This window comes from Kogia breviceps, chromosome X, assembly GCF_026419965.1.
Source record: "Kogia breviceps isolate mKogBre1 chromosome X, mKogBre1 haplotype 1, whole genome shotgun sequence".
Lineage (NCBI taxonomy): Eukaryota > Metazoa > Chordata > Mammalia > Artiodactyla > Physeteridae > Kogia > Kogia breviceps.
Window position 1 is genome coordinate 80692758 of NC_081330.1, and position 27293 is coordinate 80720050.

The 27293-nt window shown below is 41.3% G+C and overlaps 1 protein-coding gene across 11 annotated transcripts in view; it reads left to right on the plus strand.

Moving 5' to 3' along the window:
• The window catches only part of ARHGEF9 (Cdc42 guanine nucleotide exchange factor 9), a 248507-nt gene that overhangs the window by 182294 nt on the left and 38920 nt on the right, over nucleotides 1-27293 (plus strand). For 10 of the 11 annotated variants that reach the window (XM_059050989.2, XM_067023133.1, XM_067023132.1 and 7 more), the window contains 2 exons: nucleotides 5268-5397; nucleotides 21774-21905. In XM_059050989.2, the coding sequence (XP_058906972.1) occupies nucleotides 5268-5397; nucleotides 21774-21905 (262 nt within the window). The remainder of the gene's footprint in view (nucleotides 1-5267; nucleotides 5398-21773; nucleotides 21906-27293) is intronic. The other variant, XM_067023131.1, reaches the window with a different exon arrangement.

The following is a 27293-nucleotide window of genomic DNA, read 5'->3' on the forward strand; positions in this document are numbered from 1 at the left end:
TTAATCCTTATTGAGAATGTATGTCCTTTTGCCTTTTCTGAGTTTCTGTTAGCTTGCATACACAATGGGATGATGACATATTCTTGCTTACCTCTGAAGACTGTTGTGTATATAAAGTGAGACAATGCTTATGAGTTGTTTATAAACTTATAAATCAATATATACACAAAATCAGTGTTCATTGTTATTGTACCACTTAGACACTGCCTTCAGGGAGCTTATAGTCCTGAGTTCAGCCAAGTGAATCAACTGTTTATTCTACTCCACTCAGTAGACTCAAATATCCTGGTAATAGACTGCCCAACTTGCACTGACCTTAGATTTCTTCTGAAAGGCTACACCCCTGGTCTTCTTTAGTCTTTTACACCCTCCTCTGCCTCATCCCAACTGTACCTTCCCCTTAGACACACAGCGTTACTGGGGGAAAATAGTCTTGAGACTTCCCCAGAAGTTTTTTCAAAGTGTTTCAGTATTTTCAAGAAAACCAACCGAAAAAGGACCAAGGAGCTTATCTTTCTCTGAATGGAAATGATACTCCTAACCCTCTATTAGTAAGATATATGCTGGGAGTCATCTCCAACAATGGGAATGGTCTACAGTGAACCATCCCCTATTTTTTCATGTGCTTTGCTTCATGACCTAGAGCCCCAAGCCTATTTATAGCCTGCTTTTAATTGATATTAAATCTGTGACCGTAGGTTTATTGGCCAAGCTCTCAGCTCTCTTCCTGATTGATCACTATAAGAATAAAGAAGGCCTTTGCCCAATTTCCCTTAGTTTCTGCCTGATTTTAATCAGGCCTGCTTCCTACTTTCATTTGGCTCTGCTGCCTGGTTTCTTTGGAGCTGACTTCCAGACCTAGTTGCATAAGGCCATCGGTATACGTTGGTTGGTTTTGTTTATGTCAAGCTTCTAGGCCAATCCCTAGGTTCATTTTTAAGTTGATGTTGTTGTGTTTTTTGTGTGTGTGTGGTACGTGGACCTCTCACTGTTGTGGCCTCTCCCGTTGTGGAGCACAGGCTCTAGATGCGCAGGCTCAGCAGCCATGGCTCACGGGCCAAGCCGCTCCGCGGCATGTGGGATCTTCCTGGACTGGGGCACGAACCCGTGTCCCCTGCATCGGCAGGCGGATTCTCAACCACTGCACCACCAGGGAAGCCCTGATGTTGTTCTTTAGCATATCATGGGTTATGTGCTTCAGTGGTCTGAAGCCCTGGACAGATTTCAGATTTGAAACCAAATGTTGTAGCAGTGGACTCTCCCTTTGTGTGAGTAACACCACCAGTGGTAACTGCCTTCCTTGCTCTGTTGGCTGTGAGCGAGGCAGGTATAGAAGGACCTTGCAAAGGAGGACTCTGTTCCCTTCTCCCTGAGTCTGTTTACTAGCTGGGGGATAGTGGGAGTACTAATTAGACAAGAAATTTGGAGGTGACTAAATCTCACTTAAAAGATTTAATATAGCCCATTGCCAAAACTGAGTCCCAAGTTTTCTAAGGAGAAAATTTGTGAGAGCTAATAGGATATTAAAGAACCCCAACTAAAATATCTTAATATTTTAAAAATAAAAATGGAAAACATTTATGGCACCTAAAATGGAAAGGGCCTTAGAGGAAGGTCTTCTAGTCAGACTTACTCATTCTATGGATAGACAGACTGAGTCCCAGAAAGGGAAAATGACAAACAGCAAGTCTGTGGCAAAGCAGGGACACAAAGTATGGACAGTGGTCTGGGGACCTAACTTTTTAAAGAGCCCTCCAGGTGATTTTCATGCCGAGGAAGATTTGTGAGCCATTGTACTAGCCAGTCTGGAAGGCCTTTTCTAGTTCTGCCATCCCATGTTGTAATGAATCTAAATGACCTCCACGGGAATATTTCAAGGTGCTAAGTGACCAGAAGCAGCCACTATTGTACCTAAATCTCAGTGGAGCTGCTTTCAGACCAGTGGTTTTACAACCAGTATATTTAAAGAGTGATTCTCAAATGTTTTTCTATCACAGCTCATCTCCCACCTACTCCTGAGTGTCTGCTCTAAAAATCATACTTGTGGACTGATGATATTAACTAGGTAAATTATGTATTTGCGTAAATGCTTTTAAGAGCCCTGCAAGGACCAATTTTAAAGCACAGCCAAAAACTATGTTTATCTTTTAGACCAAAGCAACCCCAGGGCCTTTTGGGTTTAGTGGGAGCCAACAAGATAGCATATCTCCCTGGGATATCCCATTCCTGTGCACCTTCACCTTGTGAGTGGAACCCCTGCCTCAAGTCCTTCTTACCCTCTGGGTCTCTGGTCCCCTCTCCTTCCACCCCCAGGCTCAGGGGTGATGAGAGAATGGCTCAGGCAGTGGTGGGCTACATCAATCCCTGTCCTCATTTGGGGTGACCCATTGGGCCTAGCACTATCCCCAGGACATAGGCCACTCCTTCTTGCAGGCATCAGGAAGCTGTATCAAGGTGATAGATCCTGTGATGCATGTTAAAGTAGCTTGGGTTTGAAGGCAATTAGAGGCTACTGCCAGGTTGAAGACTTAGGTCGATAGGTGTTCAGATAGGTAGGTCTGAAATGCAGGCAGGCAGAGTAGTTCCCGAGGGAGAAGATTAGGTGGATAGAGAGTGGTAAATGGAGAATAATACTACTTTTGTTTACAGACGGGTGACAAGTCCCCACCCCCCCCACCCAACCTTGTTTAAGCTGATAAGAAGAAAGACTCTGTACAAGATGGAGGTTAGCTGACCTGTCTGGAACAAGATAATCTTGATTCAGTCAGTCTCCTCACTAGGGTGCTGGGCTCAGACCTCATCTGGAAGCCTGAGGGCTCTGAGCAGGGTTCAGGCTGGACCACAGCTATTTAATTTTTTCTCTCACCCACTCCTAAAGCTAGTGGGGAAGGTTAGAGATGGTGACATACCCCCCTCTAACCATCGTGATAAAGGCAGCCAGCTAAAAATGGCAAAGGTTGACTGACAGTATGGCACAGTGGTAGTGATAAATTCATGGCTAAGTAGTACATGGGGTCAGACAGAGGTAATAAGCATTCTCATGCCAGCACTGTCCAATAGGACTTTGTACAGTGATGTAAATGTTCCATATCTGTGTGGTTTAATATAGTAGACACTGGCCACATATGGCTATTGAGTACTGAGAAATGTAGCTGATGCAACTAAAGAACTAAATTTTAAATTTTTATTTAATTTTAATTAAATGTGGCTAGTGGCTACCATATTGGACAGTGTAACTCTATGCTTTACCTCCTAGAAAGTGGCTTAAGTCATTTTCCTGATGCTCTCAAATCAGGGAGGAATAGCATGGGAGACAGAAAAAGGACCTAAAGAACAGGGGTGCTTATTTACATCAGCAACTTCTGCACTGCAACCACCCCTTCTGTCATTACCCTACCTTGCTTCTAAATGGCAAGCTCATATAGTCTTGCCAGGGAAAAACTTTGACAGTTTTACAGAGCACAATAACTCCCCCACAGGTTGGAGCAAGTAACTGAAAAAGGATGAAATGTAACAGAAACAAATGTAATATTCTGTAGTTGGGTCTAAGAAATCAACAATTCAAGGACAGACTGAGAGACATACAGCTTCTAGACAGCATATTTTAAAGAAATGTAAGAAGTATTAGTTGATCATAAGTTCAGTATGAGTCAGAAGTGAGATCCACAAGAAAAACTGAAAACAGCTAACATTCATTAAGGCTCAGGATAAAGAGGTTTTGGTGTGTGTGTGTGTGTGTTAACAGAGTTGTCTTGAGACAGAATAGACTAGTTAGGATTTGTAGTGAGTATCCTGTCACTGTAGGTGATAAAATGTAGTAACATTTGAAGACTATGATCTGGCAGGTGTGCAGAGAACAGACTGGAGCAAGGGAGGCCAGCTAAGAGGAGGTGCTGTGTCTCATCTGCCCTAGCAGTTAGAAATCCCTTTCTTCTCTTCCTATATTTGGTGCACCACCCCACACCTCAGTGTATTAGGGAAGAAAAAGACAGTTGCCCAGCTCTTCTTTTTCTCTTCTCTTCTTTCAAATTGGTGCTGGGACAGTGAGCAGGTTAGTGACCACAAAGCATGTTCAGCTTCTCTAAGGAAAAGTTTGTTAAGACTGAACTGTAACTCATCCTCCTGCCTTCTCAACTTATTGTAATTCCACCAAATGTCTGGGATCTAACTTTCAATCTTCTTTTCACAGGAGCCATATGACTGGAAATTAGATCAGACAAACAGAGAAAACTGGGCAGGGTGGTATAACCTTCAACAAGTGGGCCATCCAAAGTACCAGGAAAATGGAGCCTAGGATTGTACTTCTGGAGTTAGAGGTTTTGAGAGACAACCCATATAATGTCTATACTAGAGGAATGTTTGTTTTGTATTAATAATACTGCTAACATTTGCTGTGAACCAAGAATAAAACAGTTTTCATGGATTATTAAAACTTCAGCAAATTCTACTGTAATTCTCCCCATTTTACAGATGAGGAAACCAAGTCATTGAGAGAGTGAATGAGACTTGTCAAAGGCCACACCACTAGTCAGTGACTAAACTAGGGGTTGTGTCCAAGGAGTCTGGCTCCAGTCTCTGTTCTTAACCACAATGCTACATCCTATCTCTATATTGTATAGGAGGAAAGTTTAGATGTTATTTTACAGTGACTTTGGACAGAGTTCCCTAGAAATAGGTGCTAGAAGAGATGGTGAAATTCTCTGGACCATGCCATATGTGAAGCTCCCTTCTTCGTCCTTGGCTGGTTGTATCATAGGTACAAAAATAATGGCATAACGAAGATTAGTCTGTTTCTCTTTCATGGAATAAAAGCCTGCAGGTAAGCAGTCTATGGCTGCCTTGCTGGCTCCATGATTATCAGAGACTGCTTCCAGTTTTCTCTTATCCTATCCTTAGGAGTATGGACCTTGTCCTTATGGTCTAAGATGGTTGCTAGAACTTCAGCCATCACATCTAAATATTCTTAAGCAACAGGATTAAGTAAGGACCAAAGAAGGCCATGCTGTTTTCCTTAAAGGTGGTTTTTCAAAAGTTCTACCCAACATTTCTATTTACATATCACTGGACAGAACTTGATGATATCAGTCACCTCTTACTGTAACGAAGGACAGAAAATGTAGTCTTTTGCACCATGTGGCATGGATTCCATCTAAAATCAGGGCTCTCTTGCTAAGTAGGAAGAGGAGAATGGATGTTAGTGTTGGCACCCAGCACATTGGTTCAATGGCACATTGACTCATCCAACTTGTAATTTTATGTCTTCACAGTGACTACAGGTATGTGGCAGCTGCTCTGGCTGTCATGAGAAATGTGACTCAGCAGATCAATGAACGCAAGCGGCGCTTGGAGAATATTGACAAGATTGCCCAGTGGCAGGCCTCTGTCCTAGACTGGGAGGTAGGACCCTTACTAACAGGGACATTGGAGAGTCTGAATACCTTAGCCAGAACCTCACATCTTAGCCAAAGATGAGCAAAGAGTAATTCTATTTGAAGAGCATCAGAAAGGATTTAGATTAGAGCCAAGGCAAAACTTCCTGCTAATGAGAGGTGTTGTGTACTTGAATAGCTTTCTAAGAAGGTTGGAGAAATCTCGGTTGCAATATTTCATTAGGAAAGGAAAGATTCATCTATTTGGGTGTTGCTAAGAAATAATTGGGTTGACTCAGTAGCCTTTCAAAGCTCTTTCAAGTCCTGGAATTTTATCACCACCAGATGAACACTTGGATAAGGAGTAATAGGTACTAATTCACTCCTAGACACAGAGTGCAAGGTTGATTCTCTGATGCAGGCCAGCCAACATACTTCTTCTTTTCCTCTTGGTGAGATCACCTCACCCTGACATATCTACTAGTTCTATCCAAGCCTGCACTCTTCAGGCCACAACCATCATCCCTGCCCAATGACAGGCCAAATTCTGTTTTTTAATTATCTGCTTATAAAAATAATCCCTGAGCCTTCCATTCTATTGGAAATGGCCACGACTTCTCTGAACTCAGAAAACCTTCACTAAAGCCTTGTCTTCTGAGATGCTAACTTGCAGAGGATATACACAGCCTAACAAATAAATGGAGATTTTACCTCTTATGCCACTGTCCTGTTGAAGTTCCTGAGGTGTCTGTTAAACAGAAACAGAGCTGTGAACTTTAAGGCCTCACAGGTACCTGTGTGTTAAGTACACTATTTATTGTTTCTCTCTTGTGCCCATCAAGAGAACCAGGAGTAATGACATTTCACATTTATCTTTCAGACCCAAGTTATGAAATCTGACAGTCAACAGCTAATGTAACCAATATAGGAGAGGCAGGACATGCTACCAGGGAGGAGGTGGCAATCTTACACTTCATGATCATAGTGTAGAAGTTGAGTCAGCTCCCCATTCCTCTGGCCTCCACACAGGTATAATTTCTTGTAATTTGAGGGCTAGTAGCCCTCTAACTTCTCATACAGTTCAGCACATTCCAAGGGAATTAAACAGCCTTACAGTTACTTAACCAATGTCCAGAAAAAGTCATCTTTCCTTTATTCTGCTGCTACTTCTGTTCCTCTTTAATGTACATGGCTGGAAATGTCCACAGTTCTGAGCAGCTGGCATATTTTTGAGTCTCATTTGAAGGATAATGTCCCCATACAGAGTAGAAAAGAGCAGTGATTCTTTGAGATGCAAGGAGAGGAAGGAATCTATATAAAGAGATCTTCTTGCTCATAATAAGAAGCCAGCATTGGCCCAGACTTATTAGGAAATCACGGATTCTCCTTCCCCTGTGTCTGGTTTGCTTTGGCTAATTTCCTGATCAGAGGGCTGGATCAAATGACCTCTACCAAGATCACTAATTCTCAGGCACTCTGAAACTGTGGCTGGTTAGCAGACCTCTTTCTCTACCCCTGCTGGGATTCTCTATAATAGGGCGTTCACAGCAGCAATTGTCTTTCTATTTCCTGAAACATTTTTCCCCTTCCCAATACCTGGAAGACCTTCTAATTCCTCCATGAGCTCTGGGCCTCCAGTGTCTGCAGCTGGGGCCATGGGAGACCAAGAATAGCTTGAATTTCTTTGGCCTGTTCAGGGAGCTTCACTAACACCAAACTTGAAAGCACTGAACTATGATTTAAAGACTCAGCATCTCAGAAGGAATTTTATTTGTTTTTGTCTATAGTTGGGGGGTGGGAAACAAAGGAAAGTCTGTCAGATAGGAGGCAGTTACTCTCTGCCTCCTTTGTTAGCATGATTGACTGGTCCTCTAATCTCATCAAAGCCCACACAACCCTGCTTGACAAAGTCCTTCTTTATTTAAGTTAGTAAGAAGAAAAATTCCTTGTGGTTAACTTTTCAGACTCTGAGGTCACTGTGGAACTTACCAGATTCAGAGGGTTTGCCCTCTATGAAGCATTTTCTTTAGCAAGGCCTGATGGGTACATTTCGGAGGCCAGGACCAAAGTTTCAATCAAGTGTGCCATATCTAGTCTTAAATATTTCTAAAATGTCAGAGTCACTAGATCTCTTAGGGAACTCCCCAAAGAACAACTCTGGCCATGCTTATGCACATGTGTGTGCACACACACACGTGCACACATGCAAACCTTATAATGATGGTGGAAGTCTGAGAAGCCTATTCCTGACTGAGGCCAAACAGCAAGTCAATGACAAAACTAAAACTTGAATCTAGTCTCCAGATTCCCTGGGGAGGGTGTTCTTTTCACTGCTGCGACACATACTCTTCCAGCCTTCTGCTTCCTGCAGCCCAGTTTCTTCCCTTTATGATGTTGCAGGGACTTGTTTCTGCAGTAAAGTGTCCATATTTAAGCAAGAGAGTAAGGCAGCCTTGGGGGGAAGTCCAAATCCCGGTAAGGCTAAAGGTAGATGAGTGCTGGGAAGCCTCCTGCAGAAAGCAATAGGATATGTCCATTCCATGGCTGGTTGGCTATTGGCTTGGGTAGCTCAACCTCACTGGTTCCCTGGTATAGGTTTTTTCTATGTATCACCTACCCAAGCAGTTGAACATGCAGAAAGAAGTCCTGCCAGCTTGGTGGGTGCTGCTGTGAACAAGCCTTGCAAATCAACACAATGAAGCAGTGCTTTGCTCTCTCTGCCACTCCCTTGCCTCCTCCACATGTTTGAATAAACAGGGTGGGTATCAAAAGCATCTACATAATAATTTCAGTTTGATTTGTCAAATGAAAAAGAAGAGTCAGGAGACCTTCAAGATGGCAGAGGAGTAAGACATGGAGATCATCTTCCTCCCCACAAATACATCTGAAATACGTCTACATGTGAAACAACTCCTACAGAACACCTACTGAACGTTAGCAGAAGACCTCAGACTTACCAAAAGTCAAGAAATTCCCCACGTACCTGGGTAGGGCAGAAGATAAAAGAAAAAAACAGAGACAATAGAATAGGGATGGGACCTGCACCTCTGGGACAGAGGAGTGAAGGAGGAAATGTTTCCACAAACTAGGAAACCCCTTCACTGGCAGAGACGGGGGGTGGTGGGGGAAGCTTTGGAGCCATGAAGGAGAACACGGAAACAAGGGTACAGAGAGCAAAGTGGAGAGATTCCCACACAGAGGATCAGTGCCAACCAGCACGCACCAGCCTGAGAGGCTTGTCTGATCACTGGCCAGGGCGGGTGGGGGCTGGGAGCTGAGGCTCCAGATTCAGAGGTCAGATCCAGGGAGAGGACTGGGGTTGGCTGCATGAACACAGCCTGAAGGGGGCTAGTGCAGCACAGCTAGTAAGGAGGGAGTCCAGGAAAAAGTATGGGACTGCCTAAGAGGCAAGAGACCATTGTTTCAGGGTGCACGAGGAGAGAGGATTCAGAGCACTGCCTAATCGAACTCCAGAGCTGGGTGTGAGCCACACCTATCAGCATGGACACCAGAGATGGGCATGAAATGCTAAGGCTGCTGCTGCAACCACCAAGAAACCTGTGTGCAAGCACAGGTCACTATCCACACAACCCCTCCCAGGAGACTGTGCAGCCCACCACTGCCTGTGTCCCGTGATCCAGGGACAACATCCACGGGAGAACACATGGTGTGCCTCAGGCTGTTGCAACATCACACCAGCCTCTGCTGCTGCAGAGTTGCCCTGAATTCCATACCCCTCCCTCCCCCGCTGGGCTGAGTGAGCCAGAGCCCCCTTATCAACTGCTACTTTAACCCCTTCCTGTCTGAGTGAAGAACAGATGCCCTCAGGCAACATACACACAGAGTCAGGGCCAAATCCTTAGCTGAACCCCAGGAGCAGTGCAAACAAATAAGAGAAAGGGCAATTTCTCCCAGCAGCCTCAGGAGCAGTGGATTAAATATTGACAATCATCTTGATATACCCTGCATATCTGGAATACCTGAATAGACAACAAATCAGCCCAAAATTGAAGCGGTGGACTTTGGAAGCAACTTCAAACTTGGGGTTTGCTTTCTACATCTAATTTGTGTCTGGTTTTATGTTTATCTTAGTTTAGTATTAAAAGTTTATTACCACTGGTAGATTTTTTTATTGATTTGGTTGCTCTCTTTTTTTTAATATATATAAATATCTATATTTTTTCTTTTTCTCTTTTTGTGAGTGTGTATGTGTATGCTTCTTTGTGTGATTTGTCTGTATAGCTTTGCTTTTACCATTTTCCCCAGGGTTCTGTCTGTCCATTTTTTTAAATTACTTTTCAATTTTGTTATGTTTTAATAATTTTTAAAACTTTTTATTTTAGTAACTTTATTTTATTTTTCTCTTTCTTTCTTTCTTTCTTTCTTTCTCTCTTTCTTTCTCTCCTTCCTTCCTTCCTCCCTCCCTCCCTCCCTCCCTCTCTCTCTCTCTTTCTTTTTAGTTTCTTCCTTCGTTCCTTCGTTCCTTCGTTCCTTCCTTCCTTTCTTTCTTTCTTTCTTTCTTTCTTTCTTTCTTCTTTCTTTCTTTCTTTCTTTCTTTCTTTCTTTCTTTCTTTCTTTCTTTCTTTCTTTCTTTCTTTCTCCCTTTTCTTCTATCCATGTGGCTGAAAGAGTCTAGGTACTCTGGCCACATGTCATTCCCGTGCCTCTGAGGAGGGAGAGCTGAGTTCAGGACAATGGTCCACCAGAGACCTCCTAGCTCCACATAATATCAAACAGTGAAAGCTCTCCCAGAGATCTCCATCCAGTGCTAAGACCCAGCACTACTCAAAGACCAGCAAGCTACAGTGCTGGACAACCTATGCCAAACTACTAGCAAGACAGGAACACAACCCCCAATAGCAAAGAGGCTGCCTAAAATCATGATAAGGTAAAAACACCCCAAAACACACCACTGGACATTGTCCCGCCCACCAAAAGACAAGATCCAATCTCATCCACCAGAACACAGGCACCAGACCCTTACCAGAAAGCCTAAACAATCCACTGAACCGGGCATCCCTGGTGGCGTAGTGGTTGAGAGTCCACCTGCCGATGCAGGGGACAAGGGTTTGTGCCCCAGTCTGGGAAGATCCCACATGCCGTGGAGTGGCTGGGCCCGTGAGCCATGGCCACTGAGCCTGTGTGTCCAGAGCCTGTGCTCCGCAATGGGAGAGGACACAACAGTGAGAGGCCCGCATATCGCAAAAAAAAAAAAAAAAAAAAAAAAATCCACTGAACCAACCTTAGGCACTGGGCACAGACAACAAAAACAGTGGGAACTACGAACCTGCAGCCTGTGAAAAGTAGACCCCAAACACAGTAAGTTAAGCAAAATGAAAAGACAGGGTAAAACACAGCAGATGAAGGAACAAGGTAATAACCCACCAGACCAAACAAATGAAGAGGAAATAGGCAGTCTACCTGAAAAAGAATTCAGAATAATGATAGTAAAGGTGATCCAAAATCTTGGAAAAAGAATGGAGAAAATACAAGAAATGTTTTACAAGAACCTAGAAGAACTGAAGAGCAAACAATGATGAGCAACACAATAAATAAAATAAAAAATTCTCTAGAAGGAATCAGTAGCAGAATAACTGAGGCAGAAGAATGGATAAGTGACCTGGAAGGTGAAAGAGTGGAAATAACTACTGCAGAGCAGAATAAAGAAAAAAGAATGGAAAGAATTGAGGACAGTCTCAGAGACTTCTAGGACAACATTACCACACCAACATTCGAATTATAGGAGTCACAGAAGAAGAGAAAAAGAACAGGACTAAGAAAAATTTTGAAGAGATTATAGTTGAAAACTTCCCTAATATGGGAAAGGAAATAATCATGTCCAGGAAGCACATAGAGTCTGATACAGGATAAATTCAAGGAGAAACATGCCAACACACATATTAATCAAACTATCAAAAATTAAATACAGGGAAAAATATTAAAAGCAGCAAGGCAAAAGCAACAAATAACATACAAGGGAATCCCCATAAAGTTAACAGCTGATCTTTCAGCAGAAACTCTGCAAGCCAGAAGGGAGTGGCAGGACATATTTAAAGTGATGAAAGGGAAATACCTACAACCAAGATTACACAGCAAGGATATCACTCAGATTTGAAGGAGAAAGTAAAAACTTTACAGACAAGCAAAACTCAAGAGAATTCAGAATCAGCAAACCAGATGTACAACAAATGCTGAAGGAAATTCTCTAGGCAGGAAACACAAGAGAAGGGAAAAAATACAATAAAAAACCCCAAACAATTAAGAAAATGTTATTAGGAACATATATATCGATAACTACCTTAAATGTAAATGCATTAAATGCTCCAAACAAAAGACATAGACTGGCTGAATGGGTACAAAAATAAGACCAATATATACACTGTCTACAGGAGACCCATGTCAGACCTAGGGACCCATACAGACAATAAGTGAGAGAATGGAAAAAAATATTCCATGTAAATGGAAATCAAAAGAAAGCTGGAGTAGCAATTCTCATATCAGACAAAATAGACTTTAAAATAAAGACTATTACAAGAAACAAAGAAGGACACTACATAATGATCAAGGGATCATTCCAAAAAGAAGATATAACAACTGTAAATATTGATGCACCCAACATAGGAGCACCTCAATACATAAGGCAAATGCTAACAGCCATAAAACCAGAAATCGACAGTAACACAATCATAGTAGGGGACTTTAACACCCCACTTTCACCAATGGACATATAATCCAAAATGAAAATTAATAGGGAAACATAAACTTTAAATAATACACTAAACAAGATGAACTTAACTGATATTTATAGGACATTCCAATGAAAAACAACAGAATACACTTTCTTATCAAGAGCCCATGGAACATTCTCCAGGATAGATCATATCATGGGTCACAAATCAAGCCTTGATAAGTTAAGAAAACTGAAATTGTATCACATATCTTTTCCAACCACAATGCGATGAGACTAGATATCAATTACAGGGGAAAAAAACCTATAAAAATACAAACACATGGAGGCTAAACAATACACTACTAAATAACCAAGAGATCACTGAAGAAATCAAAGACGATATCAAAAAATACCTAGAAACAAATGACAATGAAAACACAATAACTCAGAACTTTTGGGATGCAGCAAAAGCAGTTCTAAGAGGGAAGTTTATAGCAATACAGTCCGACCTCAAGAAACAAGAAACATCTCAAATAAACAACCTAACCTTACACATAAAGCAAATAGAGGAAAAAACAAACAAACAAAAAACCAAAGATACCAGAAGGAAAGAAATAATAAAGATCAGGTCAGAAATAAATGAAGAAATGAAGGAAATGATAGCAAATATCAGTAAAACTAAAAGCTGGTTCTTTGAGAAAATAAACAAAATTGATAATCCATTAGCCAGACTCATCAAGAAAAAAAGGTAGAAGACTCAATTCAACAGAATTACAAATGAAAAAATAGAAGTAACAACTGACACTGCAGAAATACAAAGGATCATGAGAGATTACTACAGGCCACTAAATGCCAATAAAATGGACAACCTGGAAGAAATGGACAAATGGACAAATTCTTAGAAACACACAACCTTCTGAGACTGAACCAGGAAGACAAAGAAAATATGAACAGACCAATCACGAGCACTGAAGTTGAGGTGGTGATTTAAAAATTTCCAACAAACAAAAGCCCAGGACCAGAGGGCTTCACAGGCAAATTCTATCACACATTTAGAGAACAGGTAACACCTATCCTTGTCAATTCTTCCAAAATATAGCAGACGGAGGAACACTCCCAAAGTCACAGATACCAAAATGAGACAAAAATGTCAAAAAGAAAAAAAAAATTCACGCCAATATCACTGATGAATATATATGCAAAAATTCTCAACAAAATACTAGCAAACGGAATCCAACAGCATATTAAAAAGATCATACACCATGATCAAGTGGGGATTATCCCAGGAATGCAAGGATTCTTCAATATACTCTAATCAATCAATGTGATAAACCTTATTAACAATTTGAAGGAGAAAAACCATATTATCATCTCAATAGATGCAGAAAAAGCTTTTCACAAAATTCAACACCTATTTATGATAAAACCTTCCAGAAAGTAGGCATATAGGGAACTTACCTCAACATAATAAAGGCCATATATGACAAACCCACAGCCAACATCATTCTCAGTGGTGAAACACTGAAACCATTTTCTCTAAGATCAGGAACAAGACAAGCTTTTCCACACTCACCACTGTTTTTCAACATAGTTTTGGAAGTTCTAGCCACAGCAATCAGAAGAAAAACAAATAAAAGGAATTCAAATTGGAAAAGAAGTAAAGCTGTCACTGTTTGCAGATGACATGATACTATACATACAGAATCCTAAAGATACTACCAGAAAACTACTAGAGCTAATCAATGAATTTGGTAAAGTAGCAGGATACAAAATTAATGCACAAAAATCTCTTGCATTCCTATACACTAATGATGAAAAATCTGAAAGAAAAATTGATGAAACACTCCCAATTACCATAGTATCAAAAGTAATAAATACCCAAGTATAAACCTACCTAAGGAGATGGAAGACTTGTATGCAGAAAACTATAAGACAATAATGAAATAAATTAAAGATGATACAAACAGATGGAGAGATACACCATATTCTTGGATTGGAATAATCAATATTGTGAAAATGACTATACTATCCAAAGAAATCTACAGATTCAATACAATCCCTATGAAACTACCAGTGGAACTTTTCACAGAAGTAGGACAAAAAATTCTGATTTTGTTTGGAAACACAAAAGACCCTGAATAGCCAAAGCAATCTTGAGAAAGAAAAACAGATCTGGAGGGATCAGGCTCCCTGACTTCAGACAATACTACAAAGCTACACTAATCAAGACAGCACAGTTCTGGCACAAAAAGAGAAATATAGATCAATAGAACAGGATAGAAAGCCAGAGGTAAGCCCATGCACCTATGGTCAACTTATTTTTGATAAGGGAGGCAAGAATGTACAGTGGAGAAAAGACAGCCTCTTAAATAAATGGTGCTGGGAAAACTGGACAGCTACATTTAAAAGAATGAAATTACAACACTCCCTAACCCCATACACAAAAATAAATTCAAAATAGATTAAAGACCTAAATGTAAGAGCAGACACTATAAAACTCTTAGAGGAAAACATAGGCAGAACACTCTATGACATAAACCACAGCAAGACCCTTTTTGACCCACCTCCTAGAGAAATGGGAATAAAAAGAAAAATAAACTAATGGGACCTAATGAAACTTAAAAGCTTTTTCACATCAAAGGAAGTGGTAAACAAAACAAAAAGACAACCCTCAGAATGGGAGAAAATATTTGCAAATGAAGTAACTGACAAAGAATTAACCTCCAAATTTTACATGCAGCTCAATATCAAAAAAAACAAACAACCCAATCCAAGAATGGGCAGAAGACCTAAATAGACATTTCTGCAAAGTAGATATACAGATTGCCAACAAACACATGAAAGAATGCTCAACATCACTAATCATTACAGAAATACAAATCAAAACTACAATGAGGTATCACCTCACATCAGTCAGAATGGCCATCATCAAAAAATCTACAAACAATAAATGCTGGAGAGGGTGTGGAGAAAAGGGAACCCTCTTGCACTGTTGGTGGGAATGTAAATTGATACAGCCACTATGGAGAACAGTATGGAGGTTCCTTAAAAAACTATAAAGAGAACTACCTTATGACACAGGAATCCCACTACTTGACATATACCCTAAGAAAATCATAATTCCAGAAAAGTCATGTACCACAATGTTTATTGCAGCTCTATTTACAATAGTTAGGACATGGAAGCAACCTAAGTGTCCATCAATAGATGAATGGATAAAGAAGATATGGGACATATATACAATGGAATATTACTCAGCCATAAAAAGTAACGAAATTGAGATATTTGTAGTGAGGTGGATGGACCTAGAGTCTGTCATACAGAGTGAAGTAAGTCAGAAAGAGAAAAACAAATACCGTATGCTAACACATATGTATGGAAACCAAAAGAAAAGAAGAACGGTTGTTCTGAGAAACCTAGAGACAGGGCAGGAATAAAGATGCAGACGTAAAAAATGGACTGAGGACACGGGGAGGGGGACAGGTAAGCTGGGATGAAGTGAGAGAGTGGCATTGACATATATACACTACCAAATGTAAAGTAGATAGGTAGTGGGAAGCAGCACAGGGAGATGAGTTCGGTGCTTTGTGAACACCTAGAGGGGTAGGATAGGGAGGGCAGGAGCCAGATGCAAGAGGGAGGAGATATGGGGATATATATATATAGCTGATTCACTTTGTTATACAGCAGAAGCTAACACACCATTGTAAAGGAATTATACTCCAATAAAGATGTTTTAAAATATAAATTACGTTAAAATGAAAACAAGTATCATAGAAGAAACCTTCAGAACTTAATCTCCCTTGAAGAGGAATTAAGAAAGAGGGTGGAGAGTTGGTAGCACACCAGCAATTGGTGCCTGCTCAGTAAATCAGAGCATTTTGCTAGAGAGCAGGAGATCTTGTATTATATTCACACCTGACCGGCCCTTAGCTTATTCAGTGAACATTTTGGACTTATTTGCCCACCTCCAGTTTCCATCCTTGCTCCCTGCCAGCCTATGTGTAGTAGAGTTTATGGAGTCCCCCCTGCTCTGCTCTACCCACTAGGGCTTCTAAAAAATCAGTGGATGAGTGAAAGTATCACCTATACCTCTAAATAATAATAAGTACCTTCAATCAGCTTAGGGGAGCATGAGGAAGAAGAACCTGTTCTCACAAATTGCAGTTTCTAGGAAATTTCTAATTTCTTTGATGCTGATGTTTGGTTATGCTATCACTTTTCTACCCTTCACATGCATTAGATCCACTTGAAGGGAAGGGGAAGGAACATATCCCTGACAGCTTCTTTTTTTTCCCCATTCTTTAATTTTTCTTTATTTTTTATTTTTGCAAGATTTTTTTAACAAATTTATTGGAGTATAATTGCTTTACAATGGTGTGTTAGTTTCTGTTTATAACAAAGTGAATCAGCTATATGAATATGTATATCCACATATCCTCAGCCTCTTGTACCTCCCTCCCACACTCTCTATACCTCCCTTCTAGGTGGTCACAAAGCACCGAGCTGATCTCCCTGTGTGTTGCAGCTGCTTCCAACTAGCTATCTATTTTATATTTGGTAGTGTATATATGTTAGTGCTACTGTCTCACTTTGTCCCAGCTTACTCTTCACCCTCCCTATGTCCTCAAGTCCATTCTCTACATCTGCTTCTTTATTTCTGTCCTGCCCCTAGGTTCATCAGAACTATTTTGGTTTTTTTTTTTTTTTTTTTAGATTTCATATATATGTGTTAGCATATGGAATTTATTTTTCTCTTTATGACTTACTTCACTCTGTATGACAGACTCTAGATCCATCCACCTCACTACAAATATCTCAATTTCATTTCTTCTTATGGCTGATTAATATTCCATTGTATACATGTGCCACATCTTCTTCATCCATTCATCTGTTGATGGACACTTAGGTTGCTTCCATGTCTTGGCTATTGTAAATAGTGCTGCAGTGAACATTGTGGTACGTGACTCTTTTGGAATTATGGTTTTCTCAGGATATATGCCGAGTCGGGGGATTGCTGTGTCATATGGTAGTTCTCTTTTTAGTTTTTACATTTTTTTTTTTTTTTGCGGTATGTGGGCCTCTCACTGTTGTGGCCTCTCCCATTGCGGGGCACAGGTTCCGGATGCGCAGGCTCAGCAGCCATGGCTCACGAGCCCAGCCGCTCCACGGCATGTGGGATCTTCCCCAACTGGGACACGAACCCGCATCCCCTGGATCGGCAGGTGGACGCTCAACCACTGCGCCACCAGGGAAGCCCCTATTTTTAGTTTTTTAAGGAACCTCCATACTGTTCTCCATAGTGGCTGTATCAATTTACATTCCCACCAACAGTGCAAGAGGGTTCCCTTTTCTCCACACCCTTTCCAGCATTTATTGTTTGTAGATTTTTTGATGATGGCCATTCTGACTGATGTGAGGTGATACCTCATTGTATTTTTGATTTGCATTTCTGTAATGATTAGTGATGTTGAGCATTCTTTCATGTGTTTGTTGGCAATCTGTATATCTTCTTTGGAGAGACGTCTCTTTAGGTCTTCTGCCCATTTTTGGATTGGGTTGTTTGTTTTTTTGATATTGTATTGCATGAGCTGCTTGTAAGTTTTGGAGAATGATCCTTTGTCAGTTGCTTCATTTGCAAGTATTTTCTCCCATTCTGAGGGTTGTCTTTTCGTCTTGTTTATGGTATCCTTTGCTGTGCAAAAGCTTTTAAATTTCATTAGATCCCATTTGTTTATTTTTGGTTTTATTTCCATTTCTGTAGGAGGTGGGTCAAAAAGGGTCTTGCTGTGATTTATGTCATAGAGTGTTCTGCCTATGTTTTCCTCTAAGAGTTTTATAGGGTCTGGCCTTACATTTAGGTCTTTAATCCATTTTGAGTTTATTTTTGTGTATGGTGTTAGGAAGTGTTCTAATTTCATTCTTTTACATGTAGCTGTATCACTGACAGCTTCTTTTATATCTTTTTTTTTTTTGGAGATTTTTCCAGGATCCCAAGTTTGCAGCTCATATTTGAGAAGTTGGTTGTGTGTGGTTGTGATTTCCTCCTCATAGCACCCCTCCCCCATAGCCTGGTTGTATAATACTCAATAGCATGTTTCAGTTTACCATTGGACGTTTGAATCCAAAGAAGTTGGAAGAAACACAAAAGCCCAATGTGATGGCGGCAGCAAAAACATCTTTTTAAAGCTAAATGGCTTGATGAGGCATATTCTTTGGACCAGGAGATCAAATGTGGAGGGATGGATTTTTTATTTCCCTGCTTTCCTCCTAGCAGGCAGAATTGAATATAAACTCTGAGAGGGATAGCATTTCCCTTGTCCTCTCCCTTGATGTGCTCAGGGCACAACCCCACATCAGATAATCAGCCTATAATTAGAATGATGTGCTGGGCATTGGGATATTGAAATGAATGAGGTGTAGCCTTGGCTATCCAGTGAGTGCAAATATGTTCCAGGCAGAGGAAACAGTGTGAGCAATATTCTGGAAGAATGGAACAGAACAGAAGGCATGTGGAGGAGAGGCATGTGGGAAGATATTGCACTTGAGGGGTCAAGGCAAAGGACTGTGTAGTGCAGTGGGGCAGAGAGAGCAAAGTCTGATTGCTCTAAACTCTGAGAGGTCCCTCTCCCTTACATGAGCTTATTTGGTGTTCTCAAGCAGCCATGTGATTTGAGCCAAATAGGAACCTTTGTATTAACCCCATTGTCTAAATGAGGAAACAGATTGTGATTAAGCTACTTCTGAAGGAAGTGAGTTGGCGGCAGCACTGGGCCCAGAACTGAAGTCTTTCAGGTTCTTACCTTAGAAATCTTCCAAGGCAGCTGCTTGTTCCATTAAGGGATCATTATTTTGCTGTGGTTTGATGGTTTAGAGCATGGACTTTTGAGCAACTCTCTCCTGGATTCTGGCACTTGTGGCATATTACTTCCAATTTCTCTGACACTGGTTTGGGAACAAATAACACTACATCCCTTATTGGGTTGTGAGTATTAATAGGAATGTGTGGCACAGGATTTAGGGTACACAGTAATAATCAAGGTAATAACTACCACTATATGGAGCTTATAGTGTGATGTGTACTTTTGAAAACACTTTATATATGTTAACTTATATAATCCTTACAACAGCCAAATGAGGTTGTTAATGTTATTATCATCATTTTAAAGATGAGGAAACTGAGGAACAGAGAAGATGAGTTAACTGACAACAATCAGCTTGGTGAGCATAGAGGTGTTTTGTTGTTGTTGTTGTTGTTGTTTTGTGGTACACGGGCCTGTCACTGTTGTGGCCTCTCCCCTTGTGGAGCACAGGCTCCAGACACGCAAGCTCAGCGGCCATGGCTCACAGGCTTAACCACTACGCGGCATGTGGGATCTTCCCAGACCAGGGCATGAACCCGTGTCCCTTGCATCGGCAGGTGCACTCTCAACCACTGCACCACCAGGGAAGCCCTAGAGGTGTATTTTTTCAAGTTTTTTTTCTTGGTAGAGTGGCACCATGTGGTATTTATGGCAAGTACTTAAAACAGAATTAATAGAATTGCATTGCTCCTAGCTGGTACAGTGTGTAGACCAGATGCCACTGAGTAGTCCTCCTGGTCTGATCATTCTCAGCTTGGCAAGTTGTGCCTTTAAAAGTCATCCTGGCCATCTCTGTATAGCATTGGCCCCTTTTATAGTGTTCTTTCACTTCATGCATATTCAAAATGGACTGTAGTACATCTTCCTGGCCTGCCTCAAGGTGGGGCATGACTGACTGGTACCACGTTCAGCTTCCCATCCCTCCAACAGGAAAACCCTGCATGACCCTCACTCTGAGGGATTCTTCTCCTAGTCCTGGGCCTCCAGAGGTTCTGTGCTAGTATATGGGCCCCTCAAGGAGGAGTGTTTACCAAAGTTCCAGGGAACCCCTGAGGTGTAGTCTGGAGTCACACTAGTATCTCTGAGCTTTCTTTTTTTTTAAAAAAAAAAAACATCTTTATTGGAGTGTAATTGCTTTACAGTGGTGTGTTAGTTTCTGCTTTATAACAAAGTGAATCAGCTATACATATACATATATCCCCATATCTCCTCCCTCTTGCGTCTCCCTCCACCCTCCCTATCCCTCCCCTCTAGGTGGTCACAACGCACCGAGCTTATCTCCCTGTGCTATGTGACTGCTTCCCTCTAGCTATTTTACATTTGGTGGTGTATATATGTCCATGCCACTCTCTCACTTCATACCAGCTTACCCTTCCCCCTCCCTGTGTCCTCAAGTTGAGCTTTCCTTTTGAGTTTGTATTATTAGAAAATATTTCCATTGTGCTACCCTTTTTCTTCCCATCCCTTAGACTGAAAAAAAAAAAAAGGTGATATGCTCAAGAATACGATTTCCTGCTACCCTTCTCTTTGGGCCACTGCCCTGCCTAGACTGTTTACCTCTGATTGTTTCTGGGGAGATGCGGGAAACCCCATCTCTAAATTTGACTTGAAGCTTTTCATTACAAGGCTGAGATCTTAGCATTAGAGTATCAGGGATAAGACCTTAGAGATCATCCTCACATACCTCACTTAACAGCTGGAAAACTGAGACCCAGAGAGAGGAAACGACTGACCCTCCAGTGACTTTTTGGCCTAGAGTCAGTATAACATAGTGGCAAAAGTGAGCACGCTCTCTGGAGCTGCAGACTTGTGGTTGGATTGTGGATCTAACTAGCTGGGTGACTGTGGCTGATCACTTGACCTCTTTGTACCTCAGACTATAAAGATGACAGCAAGACTATCTACCTCCCTGGGCTTCTGTGATGCTCAGAAGAGACAGAGTGAAAGTATGTAGCACAATGTCTGATCCCTGTAGGTGCTCAATAAGTATTAATTCTCCTGAGTCAGGGGGCCACCTCTTTTTGTCCCCATTGTTTGCCTTGCATTCCATGAGTTCTGAGCACACATATTTTAGACTCCTCTGCTGAGATGTAAGCTCCTCAAGAACAGGGCCAACTCTGGCTTGACATCTGACATACACCCCCACATATCAGAGTTCCCATAAATAAAAAGCCCTTGGAAACTCTGTAGAATAGAATTAGCTAGGTGTTAGGTGTTTTTGGTGTATGTCTGATTCTACATAGCAAGAAAGATAAGCAAGTTATTCAAGCTTTCTGGATAACAGACCAAGGTGATGAAATTTCCTGTTTAATCAGTAGATTTTAATGAACTGAGAAAGGAAGGAAAAACAATTTTAAGAGGGTGAATGGATTCTCTTTCTCTCCTTTAAACATCATCTCCTTCTTGTCCTTCCCTGTCTTGTTTTACTTGTTTGGGAAGCAGAGACTTCTAGTACCTGCTCAGGCTTTACTCTTCAGGTACAGGAAAGAGACTAAAAGTCTAGAACTAGGATGAAAGATTGGGGCAGAAAGGGAGATTTAGAGAAAAAGAGAGAGGGAAAATAAGAGAGAGACAGACAGACACCTCATGGCAGCTGGTGCCTCTAGGGCCAGAGAGCTACTGGCAAAAGACTATAGCAGTCCTGGGTGGTGGGGCTCATTTGGCCTCAGAGTAAACAAGAGTATGTGTCTTTAATAGCTCATGGAGCCTTTCAGGGATTCCCAGAGGTCCCTCCCTCCATCCTTTCTTCCTCACCAGGCCCTTTCTGTCCTCCTCATGTCCCAGTCTATGCCCAGCTCTAGGTGCCTCCAGGCAAGTGAAGGGGCCATACCTCCTGCCTGGCTGCCTCTCACTATCACATGTCCTTCTCAGGGCGAGGACATCCTAGACAGGAGCTCGGAGCTGATCTACACTGGGGAGATGGCGTGGATCTACCAGCCCTATGGCCGCAACCAGCAGCGGGTCTTCTTCCTGTTTGACCACCAGATGGTCCTCTGCAAGAAGGTAACCCCACCCCTTTCTTTCCTGAGGGAGATGGGCACCCCAGGGGGCACCAGACCCTTCCTCTCCATCATCCCCAGTTCCCAACCAAGTGGGCTAACCCTGCTGGGCATAAACAAGATAAGATATTGGCAGAAATTCCATATCAGGATCACTGGTATGGCATGAATATCACAAGCAGGGCTGGTTTATGGGCAGTGAAATTCTGAAATTGGTAAAGTTTGTGTTGGTATCTTTTATACACTTTTCCCTCCTGCCCTTCATGGCGATCTTTCTCACTCTTTTCGACCCAGAGCTGATAGCCTGCTGATTTGCACCAGTTGCGAAAAATATTGAAATATTTCTATCCCAGTTGGTGAGTAAGTGGCTTCCCTGAGCATCTCCCCCCATTTCTACTCTAATGGCTTTGACCATCTGGCCCCTTACTGCCCTAGGAACCAACAAGGGACCTCCTACTTTACTCTTACAGGTAAGGTACCTTACCTTTGTAATACAGGAATTTTCCCTGTTCCCCTACCCATTTCCTATACAAGTTGTGTCACATCCCTATAACTCTCAACTGTGCTCTTCTTTACCCTCCCTTCTCTGTAATCCATTTGAGAAAAGGTCTTGCTCTTGTGATTAACTCAGCATGAGTGTTTGTTTCTTGGTATCTTCTCCTTGGCAGGTAGGAGGATGGCATATGTTCTCAGCCCGATTCCTCCTGATGGGATACTGTTTCCTCCACCTCCTCCCTTAGGATAGGGAGTTCAGATCACTTTTAGCTCCAGGGACTGGCTGGGAAGAATTTGGGACCAGGGAAAGTAAAAGAGGAGGGGAAAACAAAAGAATGCTTAAAGTGACTTTTAAAATTCACCATCCTACCCTTGGTTCTTTCTCCATAATCCAGTCCCTTTGTTTTCTTCCTCACCAAGTAGCAAATACTTCTGAAAGGGAATACTAAATCATAAAGCACCAGGTTAAACACTGTCATCTTTTCCAGCCCGGAACAGGAACCACACATTTGTTTTTAAGCCCCTTGTTCTCTGTGTATGCCACATCTTGCATTAAATCTCTGGCTATTTGCCTTTTACAGTGGATTGAGGGAACAAATTGAGTTTCAAGTCAAATTGCCTCAATGTTTGGGAATAAGCTTTTAAGTGCCAGCTCTGGAACTGATAGCTGGCTAGTTAATGGAGAAAATTACTGCCTTGGTTTGGACCTGGCCCAGACCAAGGAAGAGAGAACTTTTATGAATCTGGAACTTGGACAAACAACCAGCCCTCTTATTATCTACCCCCAACTCTTCCTTAGACTTCCATCAAATCAGGAGGCAGGATTTTTGAGGGTTAACTTACGTAGCCAAGGGAATTCTCAGCATATCAGTCATGTCACCAACAGGCATGTGCTCATTCTTCCCACTGAGCCATGTTTACACTCAGAACAACCAGTTGTAGAGAGACACAGAAAAGAGATTAGGAAGCTGGTTTATTTTAGCGTTGCCCACCACTCACACCCTGTTAATTTAAGCATCTGTCAGCCAAGGCTGAGATTACTTTAAGGAAAATGTGAAACTCAGCTTTGCAAAGCAGTAGCTATAGGAGACAGGGCCAGGAGCCAGAACACACAATAGTGAGGCAAAGGCTAGAAATAAAGGGAAGAAACAACATGGACAGTGAGCCAAGTTTAGGAGCCAGGGTACAGCAGAAAGCTAAAATGGAATGAGAGTCAGCTCCAGGCTAGTAGAAGCCAGTGATTAATGAGAAACCAGAAGCCAAGTCAGCCAAGCTGGCAGGATGGGGGTAGCAGGCAACAAGGATGACAAAAACAAGAGAAACCTTGAAGCTAGCATAGCTTTCTTCCAATGGGAGCCTTCTTATTCTAGCAAGAACCATGGCCCCCCCTTCCAGAAAAAAAAGCTATCCACATACCTGGGCCTTCTTGACTCTGGTTTCTCAGAGCATGAGCAGCTACAGTTTGATTTTTCAAAGCCTATTAAAACTATATCTGGTGTTTGTGTTGAGGCTATGGTTGAGGATTTCTTTTTGGTACCTGCAATAGGCCTTTCTATTCAGCAATAGGGAGTAAACTTTTGAGAAATGACCATGGCGCCAAAATAAGGTATAGAAAGAGACAAGGTCTTTGGTCTGCTGGGTGGTCGAGGGACCTCTTGCCATTGCTATAAAAGCCTTTCCTCTTGAGGTAGATCTGGAAGAAATGGAGAAAGCTTCCTGGAGATGAAGAATCTTTGGCAAAGGAAATCTACAAAGGAAAAGGGCCAGGATTAGAGCTGGGCAAGTAAGGCACTCACCTCAGGCACAGAGTTATAAAAGAGGCCCCAGGGCTTCCCTGGTGGTGCAGTGGTTGAGAGTCCGCCTGCCGATGCAGGGGACACGGGTTCGTGCCCCGGTCCGGGAAGATCCCACGTGCCACGGAGTGGCTAGGCCCGTGAGCCATGGCTGCTGAGCCTGTGCATCCGGAGCCTGTGCTTCGCAACGAGAGAGGCCACAACAGTGAGAGGCCTGCGTACCGCAAAAAAAAAGGAGGCCCCAAAGCACAGTAATCCTTTTTACAGGGAAGAAAGGGGACAAGAAAGCTACGTAATCAAGTGTGGCTACATAAAGCTTTCTGATGAGTTCATATTTAAAAAGGAGAAGGAAACATGGGCTTGTAGCAAGTGGATAGGTATTCATATGTAATATTTTATATGTATACGATATTTAATAGGGGTGACAAAGATTAGTTTCATGAATCTTACAATGAGTCAAAGTTAGTTTTTAAAGATTCTAAGACAATATCAATGATTTAAAAATATCTTTTCAAAAAAAGAAGAAAGAAGAAGTGATAGTCTGACAACTCCCTTCTAGGGACAAATAATTTACTATTAACACAGGAACTTAAAACTTCTCTGTCAAGGGAAAAAGCATAAACCTGTTGAGGGGGAATTTAAAACTAAGGTATCTGAGGTTGTAAGAAAGCACTTCAGTGCTCTGAATTCAGTCTTTCATGCTATAATTATTGAACCCCTGCTCTGTGCCAGCCAGCTCTGCCTTCTTAGAGCTTGTAGACTAATGAAATTTAGGTGTAATGTAATTTAAAAATATATACATCACTGGGCAATGAAATAATACTCAGATGTCCCCAGCAGAATTGCTGTAGGTAAACTCAACAGAGTCATGAGTTACAGGAGATCTATGACAACACTATAGATGGGAAAATGTACCAGTTTTCAAAATATAAAAGGTTCTAGAAAATACAGATTGACAATAAAATAATAATGAATCAACACTTATTGTGCACCTCTATGATTCTGTTCTAAGGACTTTACATTCATTAACTCAATTTAATCCTCACAACAAACCCATGACGTAGGTACTATTATTTTTCCCATTTTAAATATATGTAAAGTGAGGTACAGAGAAGTTATATAACTTGCCCAAGGTGATATTATATCCAGTGAATGATAGAGCCAGGAATTTCATCCAGGCAAGCTGACTCCAAATTCTTCATTAGTAACCTCTATGTCATTATTGCAATTGAGCTTGTCAGAATTCTATAATAGATTCTTTTAACATCTTTATTGGAGTATAATTGCTTTACAATGGTGTGTTAGTTTCTGCTGTATAACAAAGTGAATCAGCTATATGTACACATATCTCCCCATATGCCCTCCTTCTTGTGTCTCCCTCCCACCCTCCCTATCCCACCCTTCTAGGGGGACACAAAACACCGAGCTGATCTCCCTGTGCAATGCAGCCGCTTCCCACTAGCTATCTATTTTACATTTGGTAGTGTATATATGTCAATGCTACTCTCTCACTTCATCCCAACTTACCCTTCCCACTCCCTGTGTCCTTAATTCCATTCTCTATGTCTGCATCTTTATTCCTGTCCTGCCCCTAGGTTCTTCAGAACCAAATTGTTTTTATTCCACATATATGTGTTAGCCTATGGTATTTGTTTGCCTCTTTCTGAGTTACTTCACTCTGTGTGACAGTCTCTAAGTCCATCCACCTCACTGCAAATAACTCAATTTTGTTTCTTTCTATTGGTGAGTAATATGCCATTGTATATATGGGCCACATCTTCTTTATCCATTCATCTGTCGATGGACACTTATGTTGCTTCCATGTCCTGACTATTGTAAATAGTGCTGAAATGAGCATTGTACTACATGACTGTTTTTGAATTATGGTTTTCTCAGGGTATATGCCCAGTAGTGGGATAGCTGAGTCATATGGTAATAGTATTTTCAGTTTTTTAAGGAACCTCCATACTGTTCTCCATAGTGGTTGTATCAATTTACATTCCTACCAACAGTGCAAGAGGGTTGCCTTTTCTCCACACCCTCTCTAGCATTTATTCTTTGTAGATTTTTTGATGATGGCCATTCTGACTGCTGTGAGGTGGTATCTCACTGTATGTTTGATTTGCATTTCTCTAACGATTAGCGATGTTGAGCATCCTTTCATATGTTTGTTGGCAACGTGTATATCTTCTTCGGAGAAATGTCTATTTAGGTCTTCTGCCCATTTTTGAATTGGGTTGTTTTTTGATATTGAGATGCATGAGCAGCTTGTATATTTTGGAGGTTAATCCTTTGTCAGTTGCTTATTTGCAAGTATTTTCTCCCATTCTGAGGGTTGTCTTTTGGTCTTGTTTATGGTTTTCTTTGCTGTGCAAAAGCTTTTAAGATTCATTAGGTCCCATTTGTTTATTTTTATTTATATTTCTTAAGGAAGTGGGTCAAAAAGGATGTTGCTGTGATTTATGTCATAGAGTGTTCTGCCTATGTTTTCCTCTAAGAGTTTTATAGTGTCTGCTCTTACATTTGGGTCTTTAATCCATTTAGTGTTTATTTTTGTGTATGTTGTTAGGGAGTGTTTGAATTCCATTATTTTACATGTAGCTGTCCAGTTTTCCCAGAACACCTTATTGTAGAGGCTGTCTTTTCTCAATTGTATATTCTTGCCTTCTTTATCAAAGATAAGGTGACCATATGTGTGTGGGTTTATCTCTGGGCTTTCTATCATGTTCCATTGATCTATATTTCTGTATTTGTGCCAGTACCATACTATCTTAATTAGTGTAGCTTTATAATATAGTCTGAAACAAAGGAGGCTGATTCTTCCAGCACTGTTTTCCTTTCTCAAGATTGCTTTGGCTATTCGGGGTCTTTTATGTTTCCATACAAATTGTGAAATTTTTTGTTCTACTTCTGTAAAATATGCCAGTGGTAGTTTGATAGGGATTGCATTGAAGCTGTAGATTGCTTTGGGTAGTATAGTTGTTTTCACAATTTTGATTCTTCAAATCCAAGAACACGGTATATCTCTCCATCTGTTTGTATCATTTTTAATTTATTTCATCAGTGTCTTATAGTTTTCTGCATACAGGTCTTTTATCTCCTTA